The sequence below is a fragment of the Vidua macroura genome, chromosome 4 (genome assembly GCF_024509145.1).
Source record: "Vidua macroura isolate BioBank_ID:100142 chromosome 4, ASM2450914v1, whole genome shotgun sequence".
Lineage (NCBI taxonomy): Eukaryota > Metazoa > Chordata > Aves > Passeriformes > Viduidae > Vidua > Vidua macroura.
In genome coordinates, this window is record NC_071574.1 from 20,029,594 (window position 1) to 20,046,255 (window position 16,662).

At 44.3% G+C, this 16,662-nt stretch overlaps 4 protein-coding genes across 9 annotated transcripts in view; 2 read left to right on the plus strand and 2 right to left on the minus strand.

Annotated features, from left to right (window-relative positions):
- LOC128805894 (probable E3 ubiquitin-protein ligase HERC4) overlaps positions 1–9,235 on the plus strand; it is a 24,860-nt gene extending 15,625 nt beyond the window's left edge. For all 5 annotated transcript variants that reach the window (XM_053974880.1, XM_053974879.1, XM_053974882.1 and 2 more), the window contains 8 exons: positions 33–167; positions 3,411–3,551; positions 3,645–3,817; positions 4,771–4,825; positions 5,007–5,086; positions 6,725–6,908; positions 7,279–7,378; positions 8,034–9,235. In XM_053974880.1, coding sequence (XP_053830855.1) covers positions 33–167; positions 3,411–3,551; positions 3,645–3,817; positions 4,771–4,825; positions 5,007–5,086; positions 6,725–6,908; positions 7,279–7,378; positions 8,034–8,248 — 1,083 coding nt within the window. In that variant the 3' untranslated portion in view covers positions 8,249–9,235. The remainder of the gene's footprint in view (positions 1–32; positions 168–3,410; positions 3,552–3,644; positions 3,818–4,770; positions 4,826–5,006; positions 5,087–6,724; positions 6,909–7,278; positions 7,379–8,033) is intronic.
- On the minus strand, positions 1,669–2,225 carry PIGY (phosphatidylinositol glycan anchor biosynthesis class Y). The gene has a single exon (XM_053974890.1). It carries the CDS (start codon positions 2,223–2,225, stop codon positions 1,995–1,997), a length of 231 nt encoding a protein of 76 aa, XP_053830865.1. The 3' UTR covers positions 1,669–1,994.
- PYURF (PIGY upstream open reading frame) lies at positions 2,258–2,755 on the minus strand. The gene is made up of 2 exons (XM_053974889.1): positions 2,512–2,755; positions 2,258–2,399 (listed from the first exon to the last, which is right to left on the minus strand). The coding sequence occupies exons 1-2, from the start codon at positions 2,721–2,723 to the stop codon at positions 2,258–2,260; spliced, it is 354 nt and encodes a 117-aa protein (XP_053830864.1). The 5' UTR covers positions 2,724–2,755.
- A 3,098-nt stretch (positions 9,236–12,333) lies between the features above and the next one.
- The window catches only part of HERC3 (HECT and RLD domain containing E3 ubiquitin protein ligase 3), a 43,921-nt gene continuing 39,592 nt past the window's right edge, over positions 12,334–16,662 (plus strand). The window contains exons 1-2 of one of the 2 annotated variants that reach the window (XM_053974878.1): positions 12,693–12,740; positions 15,501–15,545. The gene's annotated coding sequence lies outside the window, so the exon portion shown is untranslated. Of the gene's footprint in view, positions 12,375–12,692; positions 12,741–15,500; positions 15,546–16,662 lie in introns of those variants that run through there. The other variant, XM_053974876.1, reaches the window with a different exon arrangement.

Consider the following 16,662-nt stretch of genomic DNA (forward strand, 5'->3'; position numbering starts at 1 on the left):
CACTGCTAAGAGACTATTACTTCAATCCTTAGATACCCTTTATTCAGATGCCCTTTACATGGATCCCTGAGGCATGGAATTTTTGTGTCCGAAGACAATGCCTTCTCCAAGACATATGGAAAAATTTAAAATCTGCCTCAAACCAAGACTTCAGGAAGATGTTAAAGGTAAGATACTAAATTGTATTACTTGTTAGCTCTAAGTATCTTGCTGCAGTGTTCCTTGATTTTCAGTGTTACTGTATATTGGTAGAAGGGCTTCAGTATCCTCTGAGCATACAGCGAAAGAACTGCTCCTCAAATTATTATAAAACATGTTCCATAGATGGTGTAGAGTAAATCTAGAGGCAGCTTTATTCCAGGCAGCTTTGTTGGCATAAGTTAAATGCAAGTGGCAGTGCTGTTTACTGTGAGGTGGCTTTGGGGTAATGGAATAAAACCACTCAGTTGTCAAAGTCCAGTACTGTTGCTGCTAGACTGACTTTTGAGACTTTCTTCTAGTACATTAAAACCCCAGCGTCTGAGGAACCAGCATGAGGGGTCAGCAAGTAACACAGCCACAAAATTATATCTCTCTCATGGAGATGCTGTCTGAAGGGAAAGGAAGGATAGTGCTGGCCAGAGATGAGCATCTGATTACAATGCTGCTGTCTCCGTGTGCTTTAATCTGTGGCTTCCACACTGATCCAAAGGTTGTGGCAGTTGTGTTTCCCATAGGAATCGTGATGCTGGCCCTGCCCTGCAAAAGCCATTAGCTGGCTGATGTGGGAACAGGACGTCAGCCAGCTGCCCAGAGCAGAGTTCAGTTCAGGAACCACGTGCCCCACCTGTCACTAACACAAAGTCTGGCACCATGTTTGTGCCACAGGAACCACAGACCTTGGTGCCCTGGTGCTTTCCAAGTGAGCTTTCTTGCCAACAAGAGCTGTCAAGGCTTTTCTTTCCCATTTATTTAGGAGAAGATTCACAAAGACTCCCAGAGCTACCTTTCCTTCCTGGTTCCTCACTGCACCTATTTGAGAGAGGCATTTATTTAGAGACACAGTGAGGGTGTGCTCTGTACTGTCCTCTAGATTTCAAGTCTCCACCTATTGAACAAGCTCTGACAAACAGCTGCCCTTAGTTCAAGTCAGCCTTTGGGCACACCTTGTGAGCACTGCCTTTCACATTGTACATCACAATATTATTTACCCAGCAGCAGTCTGGAAAATATAACTGCACTGTTAGTATCCCACAGCATTTAAAGCCTGGTGCAGCATTTACAACTTGGTGCTTCATTTCTGCATTTTTCAGCAGGTGAAGGACATGAATGTGTTTTGTGTTGCACATACAAACTACCCAAATGCAAAACATAAAAAAGAAACCTTCATTGTAGCATTGGCCTGCCCCCTTCATATCTGTGTGCTGTTAGAATATTTTTCAGACAATACTGAGAACTTGGCATGTGGCACTCTCATCATGGCCCTAGAAAGAAAAGATCTGCAGGTACTGCACATAGAGACATGGGTATCACCCAGGAAAGAAATGTCTTCTTTTGACTCATCTCAAGTCTTATTATTAAACACCAGCCTGATGTATTTTAATTTTTGCTCTTCTGACAGTGAGACAAAATATTTTAGTACACATATCTGGTTAAAAAGCCCCAAAGTTCTCAGAGAGATTAATATAATTGTATGTTTTAATTTTAATTTATTTTATTCAGTCAGGGTACAGTTCTTCCTAAGGAAAACTAACGTTTCAATTAGTGCCACTACAAATGCACAGCACTCTTAAAGGATAAAACAGAGGGAATTAGTAGTTCTTATTACTCCTACTCTTCATCTGCATTAGCAGTAGTTAATAATGGGCTGCTGCTTCATACAGTTCCAGATCCTACCAGGAAAATGCCAGTCCCTAGTACCAGAAGGAAACTCTCTCAAATAAACTGCAATACTCGATGAGATTAAACAAATTACGTTGATTTAGAAAAGCCCAGGGGTTAGCAAAGGCACCACACTAGTTGTGTCTAAAAAGCTTAATTCCCATCCAGGTCCACAGGTGAAAGAACACATAAACTGGTACTGTAACAGGAAGGAGGAGGCTGTAGAAACACAGGCTGGTTGTGCTGGTGCAGCCCTGGGGGAAGTTTTCCTCTACGCTGGCCGAGTAGAACAGGCCTGCCAGGGACAGGAGGGGAACGAGCACAGTCAGCGTGGGCAGGGAGGGCAGCAGCCCTGCTCCGGCCATCAGGCCCCGTTACCGCCGTGCCCGGCGGCTCCTCACGAATGCTCCGAGCCCTCGGCCGGCGGCTTCTTGTGCGTCCTCCTGGCAGCCTCCGGAACCATGTTCGGGATGCCGTCGATGATGGGGTACGCGATACCCAGCTCCTCGTTAATGAGCTCGTTCGTAGCTTCTTCGTACCTGGTCAGCCAAGTGGGGGAGGGGGGGAGAAACAGCCAAGCGAAAACGTAAGGAGCAGGGACTAACCTGGGTTTGCCCAGGGCTCGGGCGCAGCTCCCCCGCCCCACCTCACCTCAGCGGCCGCTTGGAGAGCGGGCACACCAGGAAGCGCAGCAATGATGGCTCCAGGGGCTGTGGCCGCGCTGAGCCGGAGCCGGAGCCGGAGCCGGAGCCCGAGCCCGAGCTTTGCTCCCGCTTCTGCTGCCGGCGGCAGTGCCGGCCGTGCGCGGGGCCGCCCCGAGCCGCCCGCCGCAACACCAGCAGCAGAGCCGGGCCGCGCAGCATGGCCGCCGCTTCCGCCGCCCACAGCCCGCCCCGCCCCGCCCCGCCCCGGGGGAGCGCGCAGTCCTGTGCGTGTTTCGGAGCGTCGAAAGGATCAAGTTTATCTTAAGTCAGCATGGCTTTCGGTGTATGATCTTTGTACACTTTCAAGCTTAATCAGGAAGAAAGGAGACCTAGTCAGTGGAACAGGCAGCAGCCAGCATTTCCTAGCCAAGGACATCCGGGAACTGAAAAGCCTTAAGGATGCAGTGAATTTAGATGTTGAAGTATGTCTGTATATACATTGCTAACTTGGCAAAATACTCAAGGTCCACGTAGCCTGTAGAACTGTGTTCATTATAATAGTTAAAATCATGCCCACAGGGACCCCTGCCCAGGTGAAGACCCTTCCCCTGAGGGTGTGTGGAAGTTAGCTGGGGTTATGCAACTTGTTTGGAAATTACTAACCAAGCATAACAGACTTGGACAGTTACTAACTCTGAATTTCTGTGTACAAATAATGGCTCAAAAAGTCTGGTGGGGTGTGCTTGATTTGTGGATTACCACCGAGTACCCAGGTTGGCACAACTGTGAGATAAATAATCAGCGTCTCTCGGTTGTGTAATTACTGGCTTGTTGTACACCAGGTAAGGAATCTGGTTTTGTGGCCAACATGGATGTTTCCATCTACGGGTGTCTCGGGCCTTGCAGGTGTCTTTTTTGGGTGAGATGGGGGTGGACGAAGGTGCGGTGTCCCAGGAGCTCTTCAGTATTGCAGCCAGGACCCTCTGCCAGCCCAGCACCAGCGCCTTCTGCCACTTCGCCTCCGGCCTCGTGTGGTTCCCCAGACAGGTAAGGCAGCCCTGCAGGGGTGGATGGGTACCCCACCCATGGGAAAAGGCAGTCATGGCTTGTTCCTAACCAGGTGTGTTTGTTCCTAACCAGGCCCCGAGCTGTGAGGATGAGGACACCTTCCTCTTGATCGGGACACTGTGTGGAATGGCACTGTTTAACCAATGCACGGTGCCCTTCCCCTTCCCCAGGGCTCTCTACAAAAAGCTACTGGACCTGGCTCCCACCCTAGAGGACCTTGAGGATCTGCTGCCAACCATGGGCCGGTATGAGCCAGTCATGGTGTGAGCTTTGGCTGGGTCCCTTGCCTTGACCATACACTGGGAGATCCCAGAGGCTGAATTTGTGGTACCCATAGCATCTACATTTGCCTTTGTGAAGCTGCTAGAAGCCACAGATTTCCAAGGAGGTCCTTGTCCAGGGCATCGATGTTGCTCTCAGAGGCTGGCATTGCCAAAACAAAATGCCAAACCTCATGACTTAGAAGGTGTCAGATCTCTGCTCCACCAGAGCTTAAGTCCACACTGTGAATATATAAGTGTTCAAAACACTTTGGGATGTAGTTTGGACTTGAAAGAACTAATGACTCAATTATTAATGTTGGGTTTTTTTTCCTGATTTACTAATGATCAATTTCCACAATATTGCCTTGCACAAGTACAGTATTACAAAATGCTGCCAATTCTGAGAACACTTGTACAAAGTTTCCATGCACTGCAAGAGGAGATACCAGGCAGACATAAGAGGCAGAGGTGCTGCTGCCACCAACATAATGCTTCTAGGCCCCTGAAGCCCAGTCTTCCAGGCAAGTGATATAAACAACCAAGAAGATGAGAACCCCATCCCATGAGCCAGTGACTCTGTTGAGGTGCTAAATTCATTGGGGTTCCTCAGTGAATTGGAACACAAGGTTGCCTGCGATACTTGGAAAGGTGCTGCACCCCAAAACAATTCTCCCAGATCATCCCTCCGTTCCACACTTAATTCCTCACTAGACAATGTCTGGAAGCAAGACTGTGGTCCCAAACCCAGTTGTCACTGAACTTTGTGTAAAATTGTCCACACAGGGCATGGGGATGGACTTGCCTGGAAACTTTTCTAACCAGAGGCATTTGTGCTCAGCTTATGTCAGCAGCATGATGATGTTTTTTAGCAAAATTTGGAAGTGCGCTGAATGGTCATGTTTCTTCTCTCTTTAATCCCTTTTGTGTTTGGATAGGAATCTTCGGAAAATTTTGAATGAAGAAAGTGATAGCTTGGACTTGGACTTCACGGTAAGACATCCCACATAGGTACTCGGGCAAGACAGTGTCCCAGTGCAAATGACACAACTTGTCTGTAAACTCAGATTAGTGAGAATGCCATGTCAGGCCCTTCAGGAGGAATGCGAGATGTAGCACATACGTATCTGTAACATATAGATACAGCAGCCAATGTTTTAATTTGTTTGCATAGATAATGGAAGGAAGAGATTCCACAGATGTTGTTGAACTTAAAGAAAATGGTGCCAACATTCCTGTCACTAAGGATAACAGGTCAGTTTTATTTTTATATTTCTTAATCCTGTTATCTTGTTACAAATGTATGAAATAACATGTCTGTACCCATCCCCATATATTGTTAGAAAATATTGACTTCTGTATTGTGCTATTGGTCTTGGTCCAGTAGGTTGTACACTTTCAGTTCCTGCTGTACTTGCTGCACACATGCCAAACACTGGCAGTTTGTGCAAGCAGTGGATAACACGGGGATCCTTGGATATCCCGATATCTGCATATACAGAGACCTGGCATTAACAGGAAAATTCCTAACAAATGTAAAAAATAACCTTGAACAGTATTTTCAGGCAAAACCAGATCATTTGTTTGTGAAACCCAGCTACAGGTACACCTCTGTAAGAGTTTTTTAAGAGCAAAATGTTTCCTGCTTAGTTATGTATATGGAATGTATCTTGTACATAAAGGAGAAGGAGAAATATATCAATAAGGCTTCATGTCAATATTATTATGTATGTCTTATTATGTATCAATATTAATCTCTGCACAAAGGACAGAGAGGAATCGTGTGTCCTGAATTATGCGGATGACCTGAGGATCCATAGGGATCCATGAAAGGGCTGTTTAAGAAGCTTGAAGTAGAGCATTTACATTGAGTTGATCGTACAGTACAATGTCACTACACAAATCCCCATCTGAAGTAGAGATAAGTGTGGCGAGTGCTGGTCCTGGACGGCTGGGACGATGGAGATGAGAAATCTCTAGAGCCTGGTCTTAGGATATCTGTTTTATTGTGGGGGCCCTGCTCAGAGCTGCCAGGCGCAGCCCGAAGCAGGCCCCAAGGAGTGGGGGCAGGGCGAGATACTGAGAGAGTTCCAAGAGAGGGTCCAAGAGAGCAGAGAGAAGGGAGAAGAAGAAAATGGCCCCGGCTTCTCAGGTACACCTTATCAAGGGGGCTTGAAGGTGGGTGCGGAAAAGGACTTTGGACCAATGGGATTACAGATACATCATACTTCAGGGGAGGGTTACAGGTGCGAGATAAACTCTACATTTTTGAGGAATGAGACAGAACACTTTATCTGACCCTTTGTTTTGTCTGTGGGTCAAAAAAGGGAGTTATCTTCCACCAGCTACACCACTGCCCACCAGCTACTTAGCAACCAAGGTCTGTCATCTCAAAGCTCATTTTCATCTCAATCTGGCTCACATTCTCTGCACTTTCCAAATCCCCTGCTAGGCAATCGTACCTATAAGGCCTTCTTGTTTCATCTTCCCCAACAATAAGAGTGAAACTATTGATTAACAGCTGTGCAAATATTTATTTCAATTTCAGGGAAATTCTTGGGCATTCAATGGGAGTTAGGTCTGCTAGGTTCCATCTTTTATAATAATCAGGTATCAGACAGGATTTCATTGGAGCATTCACATGAAGTACAAGGAGTACTTCATGTTACCAAAATGAATCCATTCTGGCCAGCATTCTCTTTTACTTGTGAAGATGCTCCCAGCTTATTCAGTGAATAACTAATTGCCAGTGACAACTGGTCTCAGTGAAGACTGAGTCTGTACACCACAGCAGGTCATATGGAATAAAGGAATAAAGGAATAAAGTATAAAGTTCTCTGTAATTCTCCTTTCAGAAAAGCACCACCAATGCTTGTTTGGTATCTGTTGCAGGAAAGAATATGTTGATTTGTATGTGAATTATAAATTCAATAAATCAGTACAGAAGCCATTTGAGGACTTTATGCAAGGGTTCTTAAGAGGCTGCCCAGCTAGAAATTGGAAGATGTTTTTCCCTGAAGAGCTGCAGATTCTTCTCCAGGGACACACAACATTTGACTGGCATCTGCTGGAAAAGGTATTGTATACAAGCACAGTGTCCTTCTGCTCTGTCTGCTATGCATAAACTACTTCTGACCCGTTCTTTCATTGAGTGCATAACAGATGGACAGAAGCTCAGAGAACTTTGTCTTTTTTTGATTTGTGTCTATGTTCTGCTTCTAATCTATGTCAGCCACAAGAATAAAGGGGAATAGGTATCAAGCCATAACTCAGGGATTGGCATATGAATCTTTGATAAACAAATGAACAAGCAGATTCCAGAGGTTAAGGGGATTTGAATATCTATGAACAGGATTATAAAATTTATCATATAAAATGTTGCTTTAAATATAAATGGAAAAATTGAAATATAAACCTGGCCTGTTTTATTTTTGTCTCTTTGACAGAATGTGATATACGGACAGTATACAAAGTTAGATCAAACCATCAGGAATTTTTGGACTGTGTTTTACAAGCTACCAGAAGAAAAAAAGAAAATGTTTCTTGGTAATATATATCGGGCATTTTAAACTTTGCATAGCCCTTTTCTTTCCCCCACAACACACATACTATATACTATACTATACTGTAGTTCCAAGATGTAGCTTTTCACAGTTCACCCCTGCTGCTGCCATATTTTCTAGGGAAAACCACAAAAAATAACGCAACAAGTTGTACAGGGACAGCTCTGACCCTTCTCACATCCCCTGAGGTTTGCTTGAGTGCATTGGACCACGCTGAAGCTTGCAGTTACTTTATCCCTTACTTTTGTGATTGTGTTGTTGGTCAGAGCCTGCAGTTTGTGGGAGTACACTGTGTTGCTGTGAGCAGTTTACCTTTCTCAAGGCATTGCAGAAGCTAGGTCATCCTTTTCAAAGGTAGAAGGCCAGACCTAGCCTGGCCTTTCTCATCCACAAAGTCTATAATCTAGAGTAAAAGAGGGCTTGTGACTACTGAATCACTAAGAGACTTTAATCTATATTCAGGTGCAAATTCAACAAAGCATAATACTTAGCTTAGGAAAATATCTGTATGTTTACACTAATTTCCCTTCATGATTTTCATTAACATTAATTACTTTAATGATTTTCAGCTAACATTATTTTATTTTGTTTTTCCATTTGCTAACTTGTTCTTGTTTTTGTTTTTTTTGTTCCTTCAGCTTTTTTGTCAGGATCTGATCGAATCTCTGGCTATGGACTGGAGTGTTTTAGATTTTGGATTGCAGATCCTCAAGTAGAAAATCCAGATGAGAGCCTTCCCCATGCCAATACTTGCCACCTGATTTTGTTCCTCCCTAGATATAGCAGTAAAAAAATACTCAAAAAGAAGTTGCTTTATGCCATAGAGCATAATGAAGGTTTTGGCCGTGCCTAACTCTGGGATAGAAGCACTTAAAAGCAAAAATAAGAATATGAGTCTTTGTTCACTTGCCATATTTTCTCTTAATAACTCAAATTTACTGGTTTCTACCCTGCCTTATTTTTACTGCACTTTATAAACACCTGAGTGCATGTATTTGCTGAGATTTTACATTGCTTATAAAATTAATCTTCAACCAGATATTTCATAGTTAGATTGTAAAGTTAGGAAAGAAGAATCCTGTTTGGCACACTTCAGAGAAGCAAGCTGATAACCAAGCATATTTACATATATGTGCAGGCAGGGTCTGCACTGTTCTGGTTACCTTAGGACAGTGAACTCCCAGCAGCAGGGATTCTGTGATTTGTACATTTATGCATTAGCAAGCATACAACCGGGATGTGCTAAGCAGTCACTCTTGCAAAGCAAAGCTGGGTTAAGGTTTTCATCTGTGTTACTTAAGGGTTCTCATGGGAGCAACTAACACATTTAATGAGATTGTGAATTGAAGGAGGAGTCTGTGCTCACCTGGATATGGTGTATGATTTATCTGAGAGAAATTCGTAGGAGAATTTGATCATGCCTAGAGTTTTTCAAAAGCTGTATTAATGAATTATAATAATACAATTTTTTATTATTTAGTGTGATAATTGTGATATTTGTCATGTTTCTTTATATCTTCTAAGGAGATGTTTCACAATTAAATCATAAAATCTTAGGCTTGCAGAACAGCACTGTCTACAGAGCCCTGTGGACATAAGGCTGGCAGAGCTTCAGGAATGTCATTGTCAAAACAGTGCAGAACACTGGCAGGGTATTAACCATGTCAGGCAGGATGTGTGTTTACTGTGTATTTTGCTATGTGGAGAGAGGGAGAGAAACAACAGCCATGGTTTTTCAGCAGTCTTCTCTTTGGTGCGTTAAATGTGTCAGGGGACATCCATATGTAAAGAAGACACTGTCATAAATTAAATGATGATGGATTAAATTTTCACCTCTGTAGCTGTGTTCTTCCTTTCTTATGCATCTGCCTACATAGATAAGCATAGCATGCAGTGTGTCTGTGTTCTCTGTCCTCCTTGGAATGGGGGGGCCTTTCACAAGTGGAGTCAAAGGCTGATGTAAGCATGTTTCAAAGAGATGCATTGTATATACTGAACAAGTCAGTCTTTCCTGTATGATGCAGAACTACATTGTTACCTACTTAAAAAAAAAAAAAAGGCAAGTTTCCTTTTAAGTTACAGTATAGTAATTTGTAAAAATTAAAAAAAAAAAAATAATTCAAGCACTCACCACAAGCACCAGGGCAGTACAGGAAAGCAGATGGCATGGAAATGTTGATAGGAGGAGGGGAAATAGGACTTCAGAGGATGGCAGCTCCCAGCAGAGGGGAGCACATGGCCTGCTCAAACCTAACCCCTGTCCCCCTCACCCCCCTGGAACAAACAGGACATCACAGGGATGCTTACATCCTCTGAGAAAGGCAGCACTCTGGTGTATTTTTGTGGAAAGAGGGAACTGGCAGAAATCCAAGGTGTTGCCCATATCTCATGTCCAACTGATGCTGCCACACTGCCACAGATTTCTATTTTGGCAGCTTAGCCTGCTGTTCTTCACTGGCCTGCTCGTGACTGTTGTTTCCCTTTTTATGGTTTTCTAAGCCTCTGGTAGGACTGATGTTGAGGAAGATGAAACAAGAAGGCCTTATAGGTACGATTGCCTAGCAGGGGATTTGGAAAGTGCAGAGAATGTGAGCCAGATTGAGATGAAAATGAGCTTTGAGATGACAGACCTTGGTTGCTAAGTAGCTGGTGGGCAGTGGTGTAGCTGGTGGAAGATTACTCCCTTTTTTGACCCACAGACAAAACAAAGGGTCAGATAAAGTGTTCTGTCTCATTCCTCAAAAATGTAGAGTTTATCTCGCACCTGTAACCCTCCCCTGAAGTATGATGTATCTGTAATCCCATTGGTCCAAAGTCCTTTTCCGCACCCACCTTCAAGCCCCCTTGATAAGGTGTACCTGAGAAGCCGGGGCCATCTTCTTCTCCATCTTCTTGTTCTTCTTCTTTCTCTTTTGCCTCCCCTTCTCTCTGCTCTCTTGGACCCTCTCTTGGAACTCTCTCAGTATCTCGCCCTGCCCCCACTCCTTGGGGCCTGCTTCGGGCTGCGCCTGGCAGCTCTGAGCAGAGCCCCCACAGTAAACCAGATATCCTAAGACTGGGCTCTAGAGATCTCTTGTCTCCGTCTCCTGACTGTTCTGGACCAGTGCTCGCCACAGACTTGGAAATCCAAAGTAATCTTATGTGCTGTGTAAGTGCACAGAATTTGGAATTCAGAATAACCCATTAGAGATTAAATGATAATAGGTTTATTTAGAGCCTGGAGGTATTTCCTTCTCATCATTTATGATGCAACATCACATGGGAGATTAAAGCCCAGAGTCACTTTCAAGGCTATTTTTAAGTTGTCCTCAAATAATCCCCACTTTTATATATATGTGTATATATACACACACTACATAAGGACTTTCAGAGTAGTGCACTCTCTGATTTTCTGGAATTAATTTGGACACTGGACTGTGTCTACATTTTCTCAAGCAGTGCCTGTTATAAAATATGCAGGAGAATATAAAATGAGTGAGCATCACATTCAGCTGTGAGCTCAAAGGGCTTCACACAGGCAGCAAAAGTATATTGAACCTGCAGCAGGATTTTTTTTTTTAGGCCACTCATCTGAGCTGAGCATCACCTGTAGACAAGTGCAAGAGCAGCCTTGAAAGTTCTTCAGGAAGATAAAATGTAACCAGTTAAAAAATGGTTTCAACAAGAAACTCCTGGCTCCCTCACACGAATTCCAGGCTATGCTCCATAATTTTTTTGTTTTGTTTTGTTTTTGGTTTTTTTGTTTGTGTGTGTGTACCTTCCCTTCCTTGACTACGCAAGCAGAAACAGAGGAAACAGAGTGTAAAGGGAAATGATCTATTTTGCAAAGGTCTCCAGCTGATGAAACGAACAAAACAGAAACAAACACAAACACAGAAAAGTATGTTTTCCTCTATGTATGCTTTCAGTTATTCTAGAAGCTGCTTGTAACAGTGGTTAAGCCAAAGTAAATTTGGTTAAGCCAGTATTATTTACTGGTTAAGCCAGTAAATTCTGACGTGACAGGTGTAATTTTTATTGGAGTAGCTCTTTATTCTAAACACCCATGATCCATGCAAATACAGGTGATTTTTCACCTGATCCATCACACATTTTCTGCTAAATGCACAAGCACTGCAAACTGCCAGAGATGCAGCGTAAGGGCCACGAATACTTGTGGGCACTGGACATACCTTAGGGACTTCTTCCCCCCATACTGAGCCCTTGCAAACATCTGTCTGTGGTTTGCTCCAATATTGACTGTCATTTTGGTGATCTGAATGGTATCATGCTTGTGCATTGCTCTTTTGGAGCCCAGTCTTTTTCTAATAGATGGCACTAAAACCAGAATCAGTACTTGGAGTTACATAATTGCTTGCTCATTGGCCTTTTTTCCCCCCCTCTCAACGGAGATTTTGACAACAACCTTTTTTGAGGTTGAAACGTTCTATAAAATTTGAGTTCCTAAACAAATGAGCTTGCCAGGTGACCAGAGGCCACATAAAAGGAAAAAGAAACAGGCTAAATGAAAGAAACTGACTATTGTTATTAGTAAGCGACATTTTGTGCTTAACGCACTTTCAAACACTGGAAAGCTGCCTTGCCATTGGGACCTTCATTTAGAACAGCTTACATTTTGGAATGCGCTTAACTTCGCCCGTCGGATTCTGCTGTTAGAGCGGCGACTGATCGGAAGGCTAAAGCCCGGCAGCCCAGCGGACGGGGGCCGCCTGTGCATACCGCTCCGCCCGCGCCCCGGCTGCTGCGGCATTCCAGCACTGCTGGGAAGGCCAGGGCCCTGCCAGGAGCGCTGAGCCCCCGCCAGGAGCCCGGAGCACACGCCGTGCCTTGGCCACTGGGAAGGAGATTCCCGGCCCACCCCGCACCCGCCGGGGGTCGGGCCCGCCCTGCGCATTGGCCGCGCCTCGCGTCACTCGCGGCGGCGGCGGCGGGGCCGGGACTTCCTCGTCGCCGCGGCGGCAGCGGTGGGGCTGGCGACGGTGAGTGCCGGGGAAGGGTAGCTCAGCCCCGCGGTGCGGCTGCTGCCGGTCCCGGTACCGAGCCCATAGGTGGCGGAGCCCCCGCTGCCCTCCCCGGCGCAGGACGCGCGTTCCCAGCCCGGGGCGGGGAGCCCGGAGCGGCCACGGGGCTACGGCAGGAGCGGCTCGGCGCTGCTGCTGCTGCTGCAGCTGCAGCTGCAACATCACCTGGCTGCGGGGTGGGCACGGGGCTGCTGCCGCTCCGGGGTCGGTGTGTGCCCTCCGGGAAGCGCCGGTCTGGGCGTGAGAAACAGCCGCAAGAAGCCCGGGGTGTCCGGGGTGAAGGAAGGGAGCGAGCGGTGGTTTTACCGGGATTGCAAAATGGAGGTGATGGCGGGGGGGGGGGGGGAGTGTCATATTTGATTTTAGGTATTTATTTTTATATGTTTTCTGTGGGGGCATCTCCATCTGAGGGCATGCGACTGTGCAGTGCAAATACTCTGCTCGTGTTAACTCATTTGCTGGTACACTTTGTATTGTCTTGCTCTGTAACCTGGTTTACATTGGACGTTGAGTTGGACTGAAACGGAGGTAAAAAGAAGAAGAAAGTGGGCTTGGAGGCTTGGTGCAGAAAGAGGCAGTAAATCCCGTAATTGTTAAGCAATGCTGGTAGAAGAAACGCATTTGTTATCTGAAATCTCACAAACAAGAGGGAAGGAAAAACTTGTTTATTCATGCCCTGCCAGTTGACAGATCTCTTTGTTTAGAGAGCACTGAGTGTTGTTTGTTGCAATCGTGATATTTACTTAGGTGACTTTCCCAGAAAGGGGCAGAGTGGAAATGTGATTTTGAGGAGAGACTCTGCATGACATGAGAGCTTTTAAAAAGAGAGAGGAAAAGAAAAAAGACAAAATACCTCCTGTCATGATCATACATGCAGCATTATTATTTTACCAAACCACGGGGGCTGTTTTTTCACCAAAGGATATACACTTAGTATGTCAGCAAGACCTTATTATAGCAGAGGGTGAGTCTTCCACCCACAATGGATTTCCTCAAAATATTCCTCACAGTGTGAGGTTTTCCTAGCTCTAGCTGTGCTATGTACGTCCTTCGCTGCTTTGATGATTAATTATTCCTGGAATGTCAGGGTCTGAGGATGTGGTGTTATATCTTCCCCTCTCTTTTTTATGTGTGGGGAATCTCTGCAAATGCCTGGCTTTACTGCATTGCATCTGTTCATATCTCTGAAACATGAATACCAAGCTGGCTGTGTTGGGATTTCTGAAGAACAGGAATAGGTTATGTGGTTGGGTACTGCAGTTCTTGTGCTTTTTGCAATCCAATTTTTAAAAGGAACTCTGAACTTTAATCCCTAACTGATGAATTTAAGAAAAATCTCTCCCCTAAGGATTTGCCCTCTGCCAATAAAATTTCAGCTTTTTTAAGGTGTATTGAGCTGAGCACTAGGACTATTAATCACGTACATAAAATTTCAGGTAAGTAAATATAAATCATATATTTAATGTATATATGTGTATGTGCAGGCACATGTCTGTTAGTTAGTGCTTGCCTACACTAGAAACTTCTTATGTCATTGTTTTAGTATGACAAAGGTATGCAGTTTGTAGAGGTAGTTTGCGGTGGCACAGGCACTTTTACTTCCTCTGCTACTGGCAAAAAAGAGTAACTGCCTTAACCGGATTGGAAACTGAGTGTGAAATTGTCATTTAAAGTCTCGTTGTGTTTCGGGACACAGCTCCTACTTGAACATATAATGTATTAAGACCTCCAGCCATTTTTTTAGGGGGAGAAAAAACCAGTCTTAAAGTTGTGGTTTTAAAAATGTCTTCAACATAAGTAAATTCACTAGGCCATATGAAAAATTTAGCTGTGCCTGTACACACAAATTGTGAGTGGTTGTCTTTTTTGCTCTGCTCTCCACTGGAAAATGTTGGTCTCTTTCTGTGAAATTGAGCTGCACAGAGATTTATTGGCAAAATGTTGGAAGATGGGGGTGGATAGAGATGGCATAGTCCATAGAGATGATTAAAAAAAAAAAAAACAAAACAGTGAAAACCAGATTTTCTATGTCTGGTTAAATATGAGGAGCTTCAGAAAATCTGGCCTTGAGCATGAATGGAGGGTTGAACTCTGAAATATCACCCTAGTGTTTACATGGATTACTGGGAGTTGAACGCCTCCTATTTCAAGTAGTGTCTTAACTGGAGGAAAACCCCATCTCCTATCAATCGTGTCATATTCCCTTAGGAGCAAATTCTTGTGTGGAATATGAGCACAGGGAAAGTAATTAATGTATTTTTAGCAGTTTTGAAAGAAACCAGCACTAGGGAAGATGACTGTAGTCTATAGGGAGCAGACTGTTGAGGTACCCTTTTAGAAGGTATCCCAAATTAATATTTAGCTCATGTCATTGTAGTTCAAGTCTATACTGGTGAAATCTTCTCAGCTCAGAGGCAGTATCTGTTTATCCTAGCAGGGAAGGTGATTCGTGGCTCTTCAGGATTGCTGCTTGTGTCTTTGTAACACACAGTTCCCCAGGCTGAGAAAAATGGCTGCCCCAGATTTCTGCCGTTCCAGTGTCAATTTTGAAACGATTCCCTGTGCCTTCGGGGTGTTGCTCATGCATTTTTAGTTTGGGTTTTTTTGGTGGTGTGATAGAACATGAAGTTCGCTCTAAATGTAGCTGTTTAAAGCACATTTAAAGCACATGCATACACTTCAATTTTCTTGTGTCCCACGGCATTCCTATTCTTAGCGTAGCCAGCAGAGAGGGTATCTTCCATCAGGCTCTTGTGCTTAGGGCAACCAAATACAGAATGCACACCATGACTGATTTAACCAGGCAGAACCTTGTATGCTCCTGCTTTTTTAGCCAGGCAGAGAGCCTTGTTAAAGGCTCCTGCTTTTTCTTCTGTGTGCTTTGGAGCTGGCCAGTGATAAGCACACATGGATATGAATGAGTTGAATTATGCTGTGAAGGAAGAAGGGCTTCTAGAGATAAAAGGGGTCCTGCATTACTTTAAAGGACCTAAGAAGAGATCCTAGTAAACAGTTTGTGGTAGGAAATTGCACCACTGATGAAGTACTGACTGGACGATCCAATCCTCTCCCTTCCCCTTCCAGCTCAGTCGTGCCTCAGTGGAAGTGACTACAGCTGACAAGCAAAGGGTAAGTGATGAACAGCCGTGTCTTAGGGCTTAGATTAGGAAAGGCTTTATTGCTAATACCTAGAGCTTGAATTAGCACCAGGTTTTGGAAGCAAACCAAATGCATGTGTTTCCTGTCTGCTCGGAGTGGGAGAAGGAATCTTTGGCACTTCAGGGGTTACCCTTTGCTTTTCTATCTTGTGCTGTGCTACTAAATGCTGCTGCTCCTGCAAGAACTTGGCATGGTGTGTCCTAAGACGTGATGTCTCAGATCTTTCATTTTCTTATGTTTCTCCTTCCCTTTGGGAAAAAAAAAAAAAAAAAAAAAAAAAGCTGTAGCCAGTTTCTAGTTCAATCAGAGGAGTTCTCAATGTCTTATTGGATTAGCATGCTTAACAAATAACCAAAACCTATTGAGATTAGGAGTGACAAAGGAGTATTAGTAAAATCTTTCACGTGCTTCATATGGAATACTGTTTTATTCCCACAGCTTTCATCCATTAGCATCCTGTTGCCTTTATCAAGTTCAAGCCAAGTAATTCCTTGGACCTTTTATATTGCTATATTTTTTCCTTTCTTGTGTTACCCCACTCTGAAATCCCTGACTTTCACTGAGCACAGCACAGAAGATAACTTCTGACTGCTGGCAAATTGCAGCAACATGACCTGCAACGTGACCTGTCCATTGCTGTCAGGGCCAAGCTGTCAATGTGCTGCTTCACATGAACTGTTGCTTCTTGTGTAATTCTTGCTGCAGTTTAGGGGTGTGTGTATCTCAGTGTTTGGCTCAAGTTTAGTGTGTGTGTGTGCATGCACAAATTTGGGTTGCAAGACTGTGTTCAGTTGAGCAAAGTACTCCTTAATCTGTGTTTATCAGAAATAACACATTTCTGCATTGGCCAGTACACCACAAATGTCTGTGTAATTCTGTTCAGGGCTAGTGTAACCACATTGGAGGTAATTTTTAAAGATTTATGTAGAAGTGGTCTCAAATATGACACTCTAAAAGTTCAGATTTGGACCTGTTAGTCTGAAAAGCATTACAGTTGGTTTGGGGCATTGTTTGATATTTGGGTTTTGAAGCAGAGTAATTCTGCAGTGTAAAAGCTCGGTCTCCTGGGTTTCAGAACATTTCTGCT

What these genes read in the sequence shown, in the direction of transcription:
- PIGY (XM_053974890.1), bottom strand. Translation starts at nt 2,225, where the DNA reads ATGGCCGGAGCAGGGCTGCTGCCCTCCCTGCCCACGCTGACTGTGCTC.
- PYURF (XM_053974889.1), bottom strand. Translation starts at nt 2,723, where the DNA reads ATGCTGCGCGGCCCGGCTCTGCTGCTGGTGTTGCGGCGGGCGGCTCGG. An exon ending in CTCTCCAAGCGGCCGCTGAG is followed by an intron (nt 2,400 to 2,511) that starts GTGAGGTGGGGC and finishes TTGGCTGACCAG; the next exon opens with GTACGAAGAAGCTACGAACG.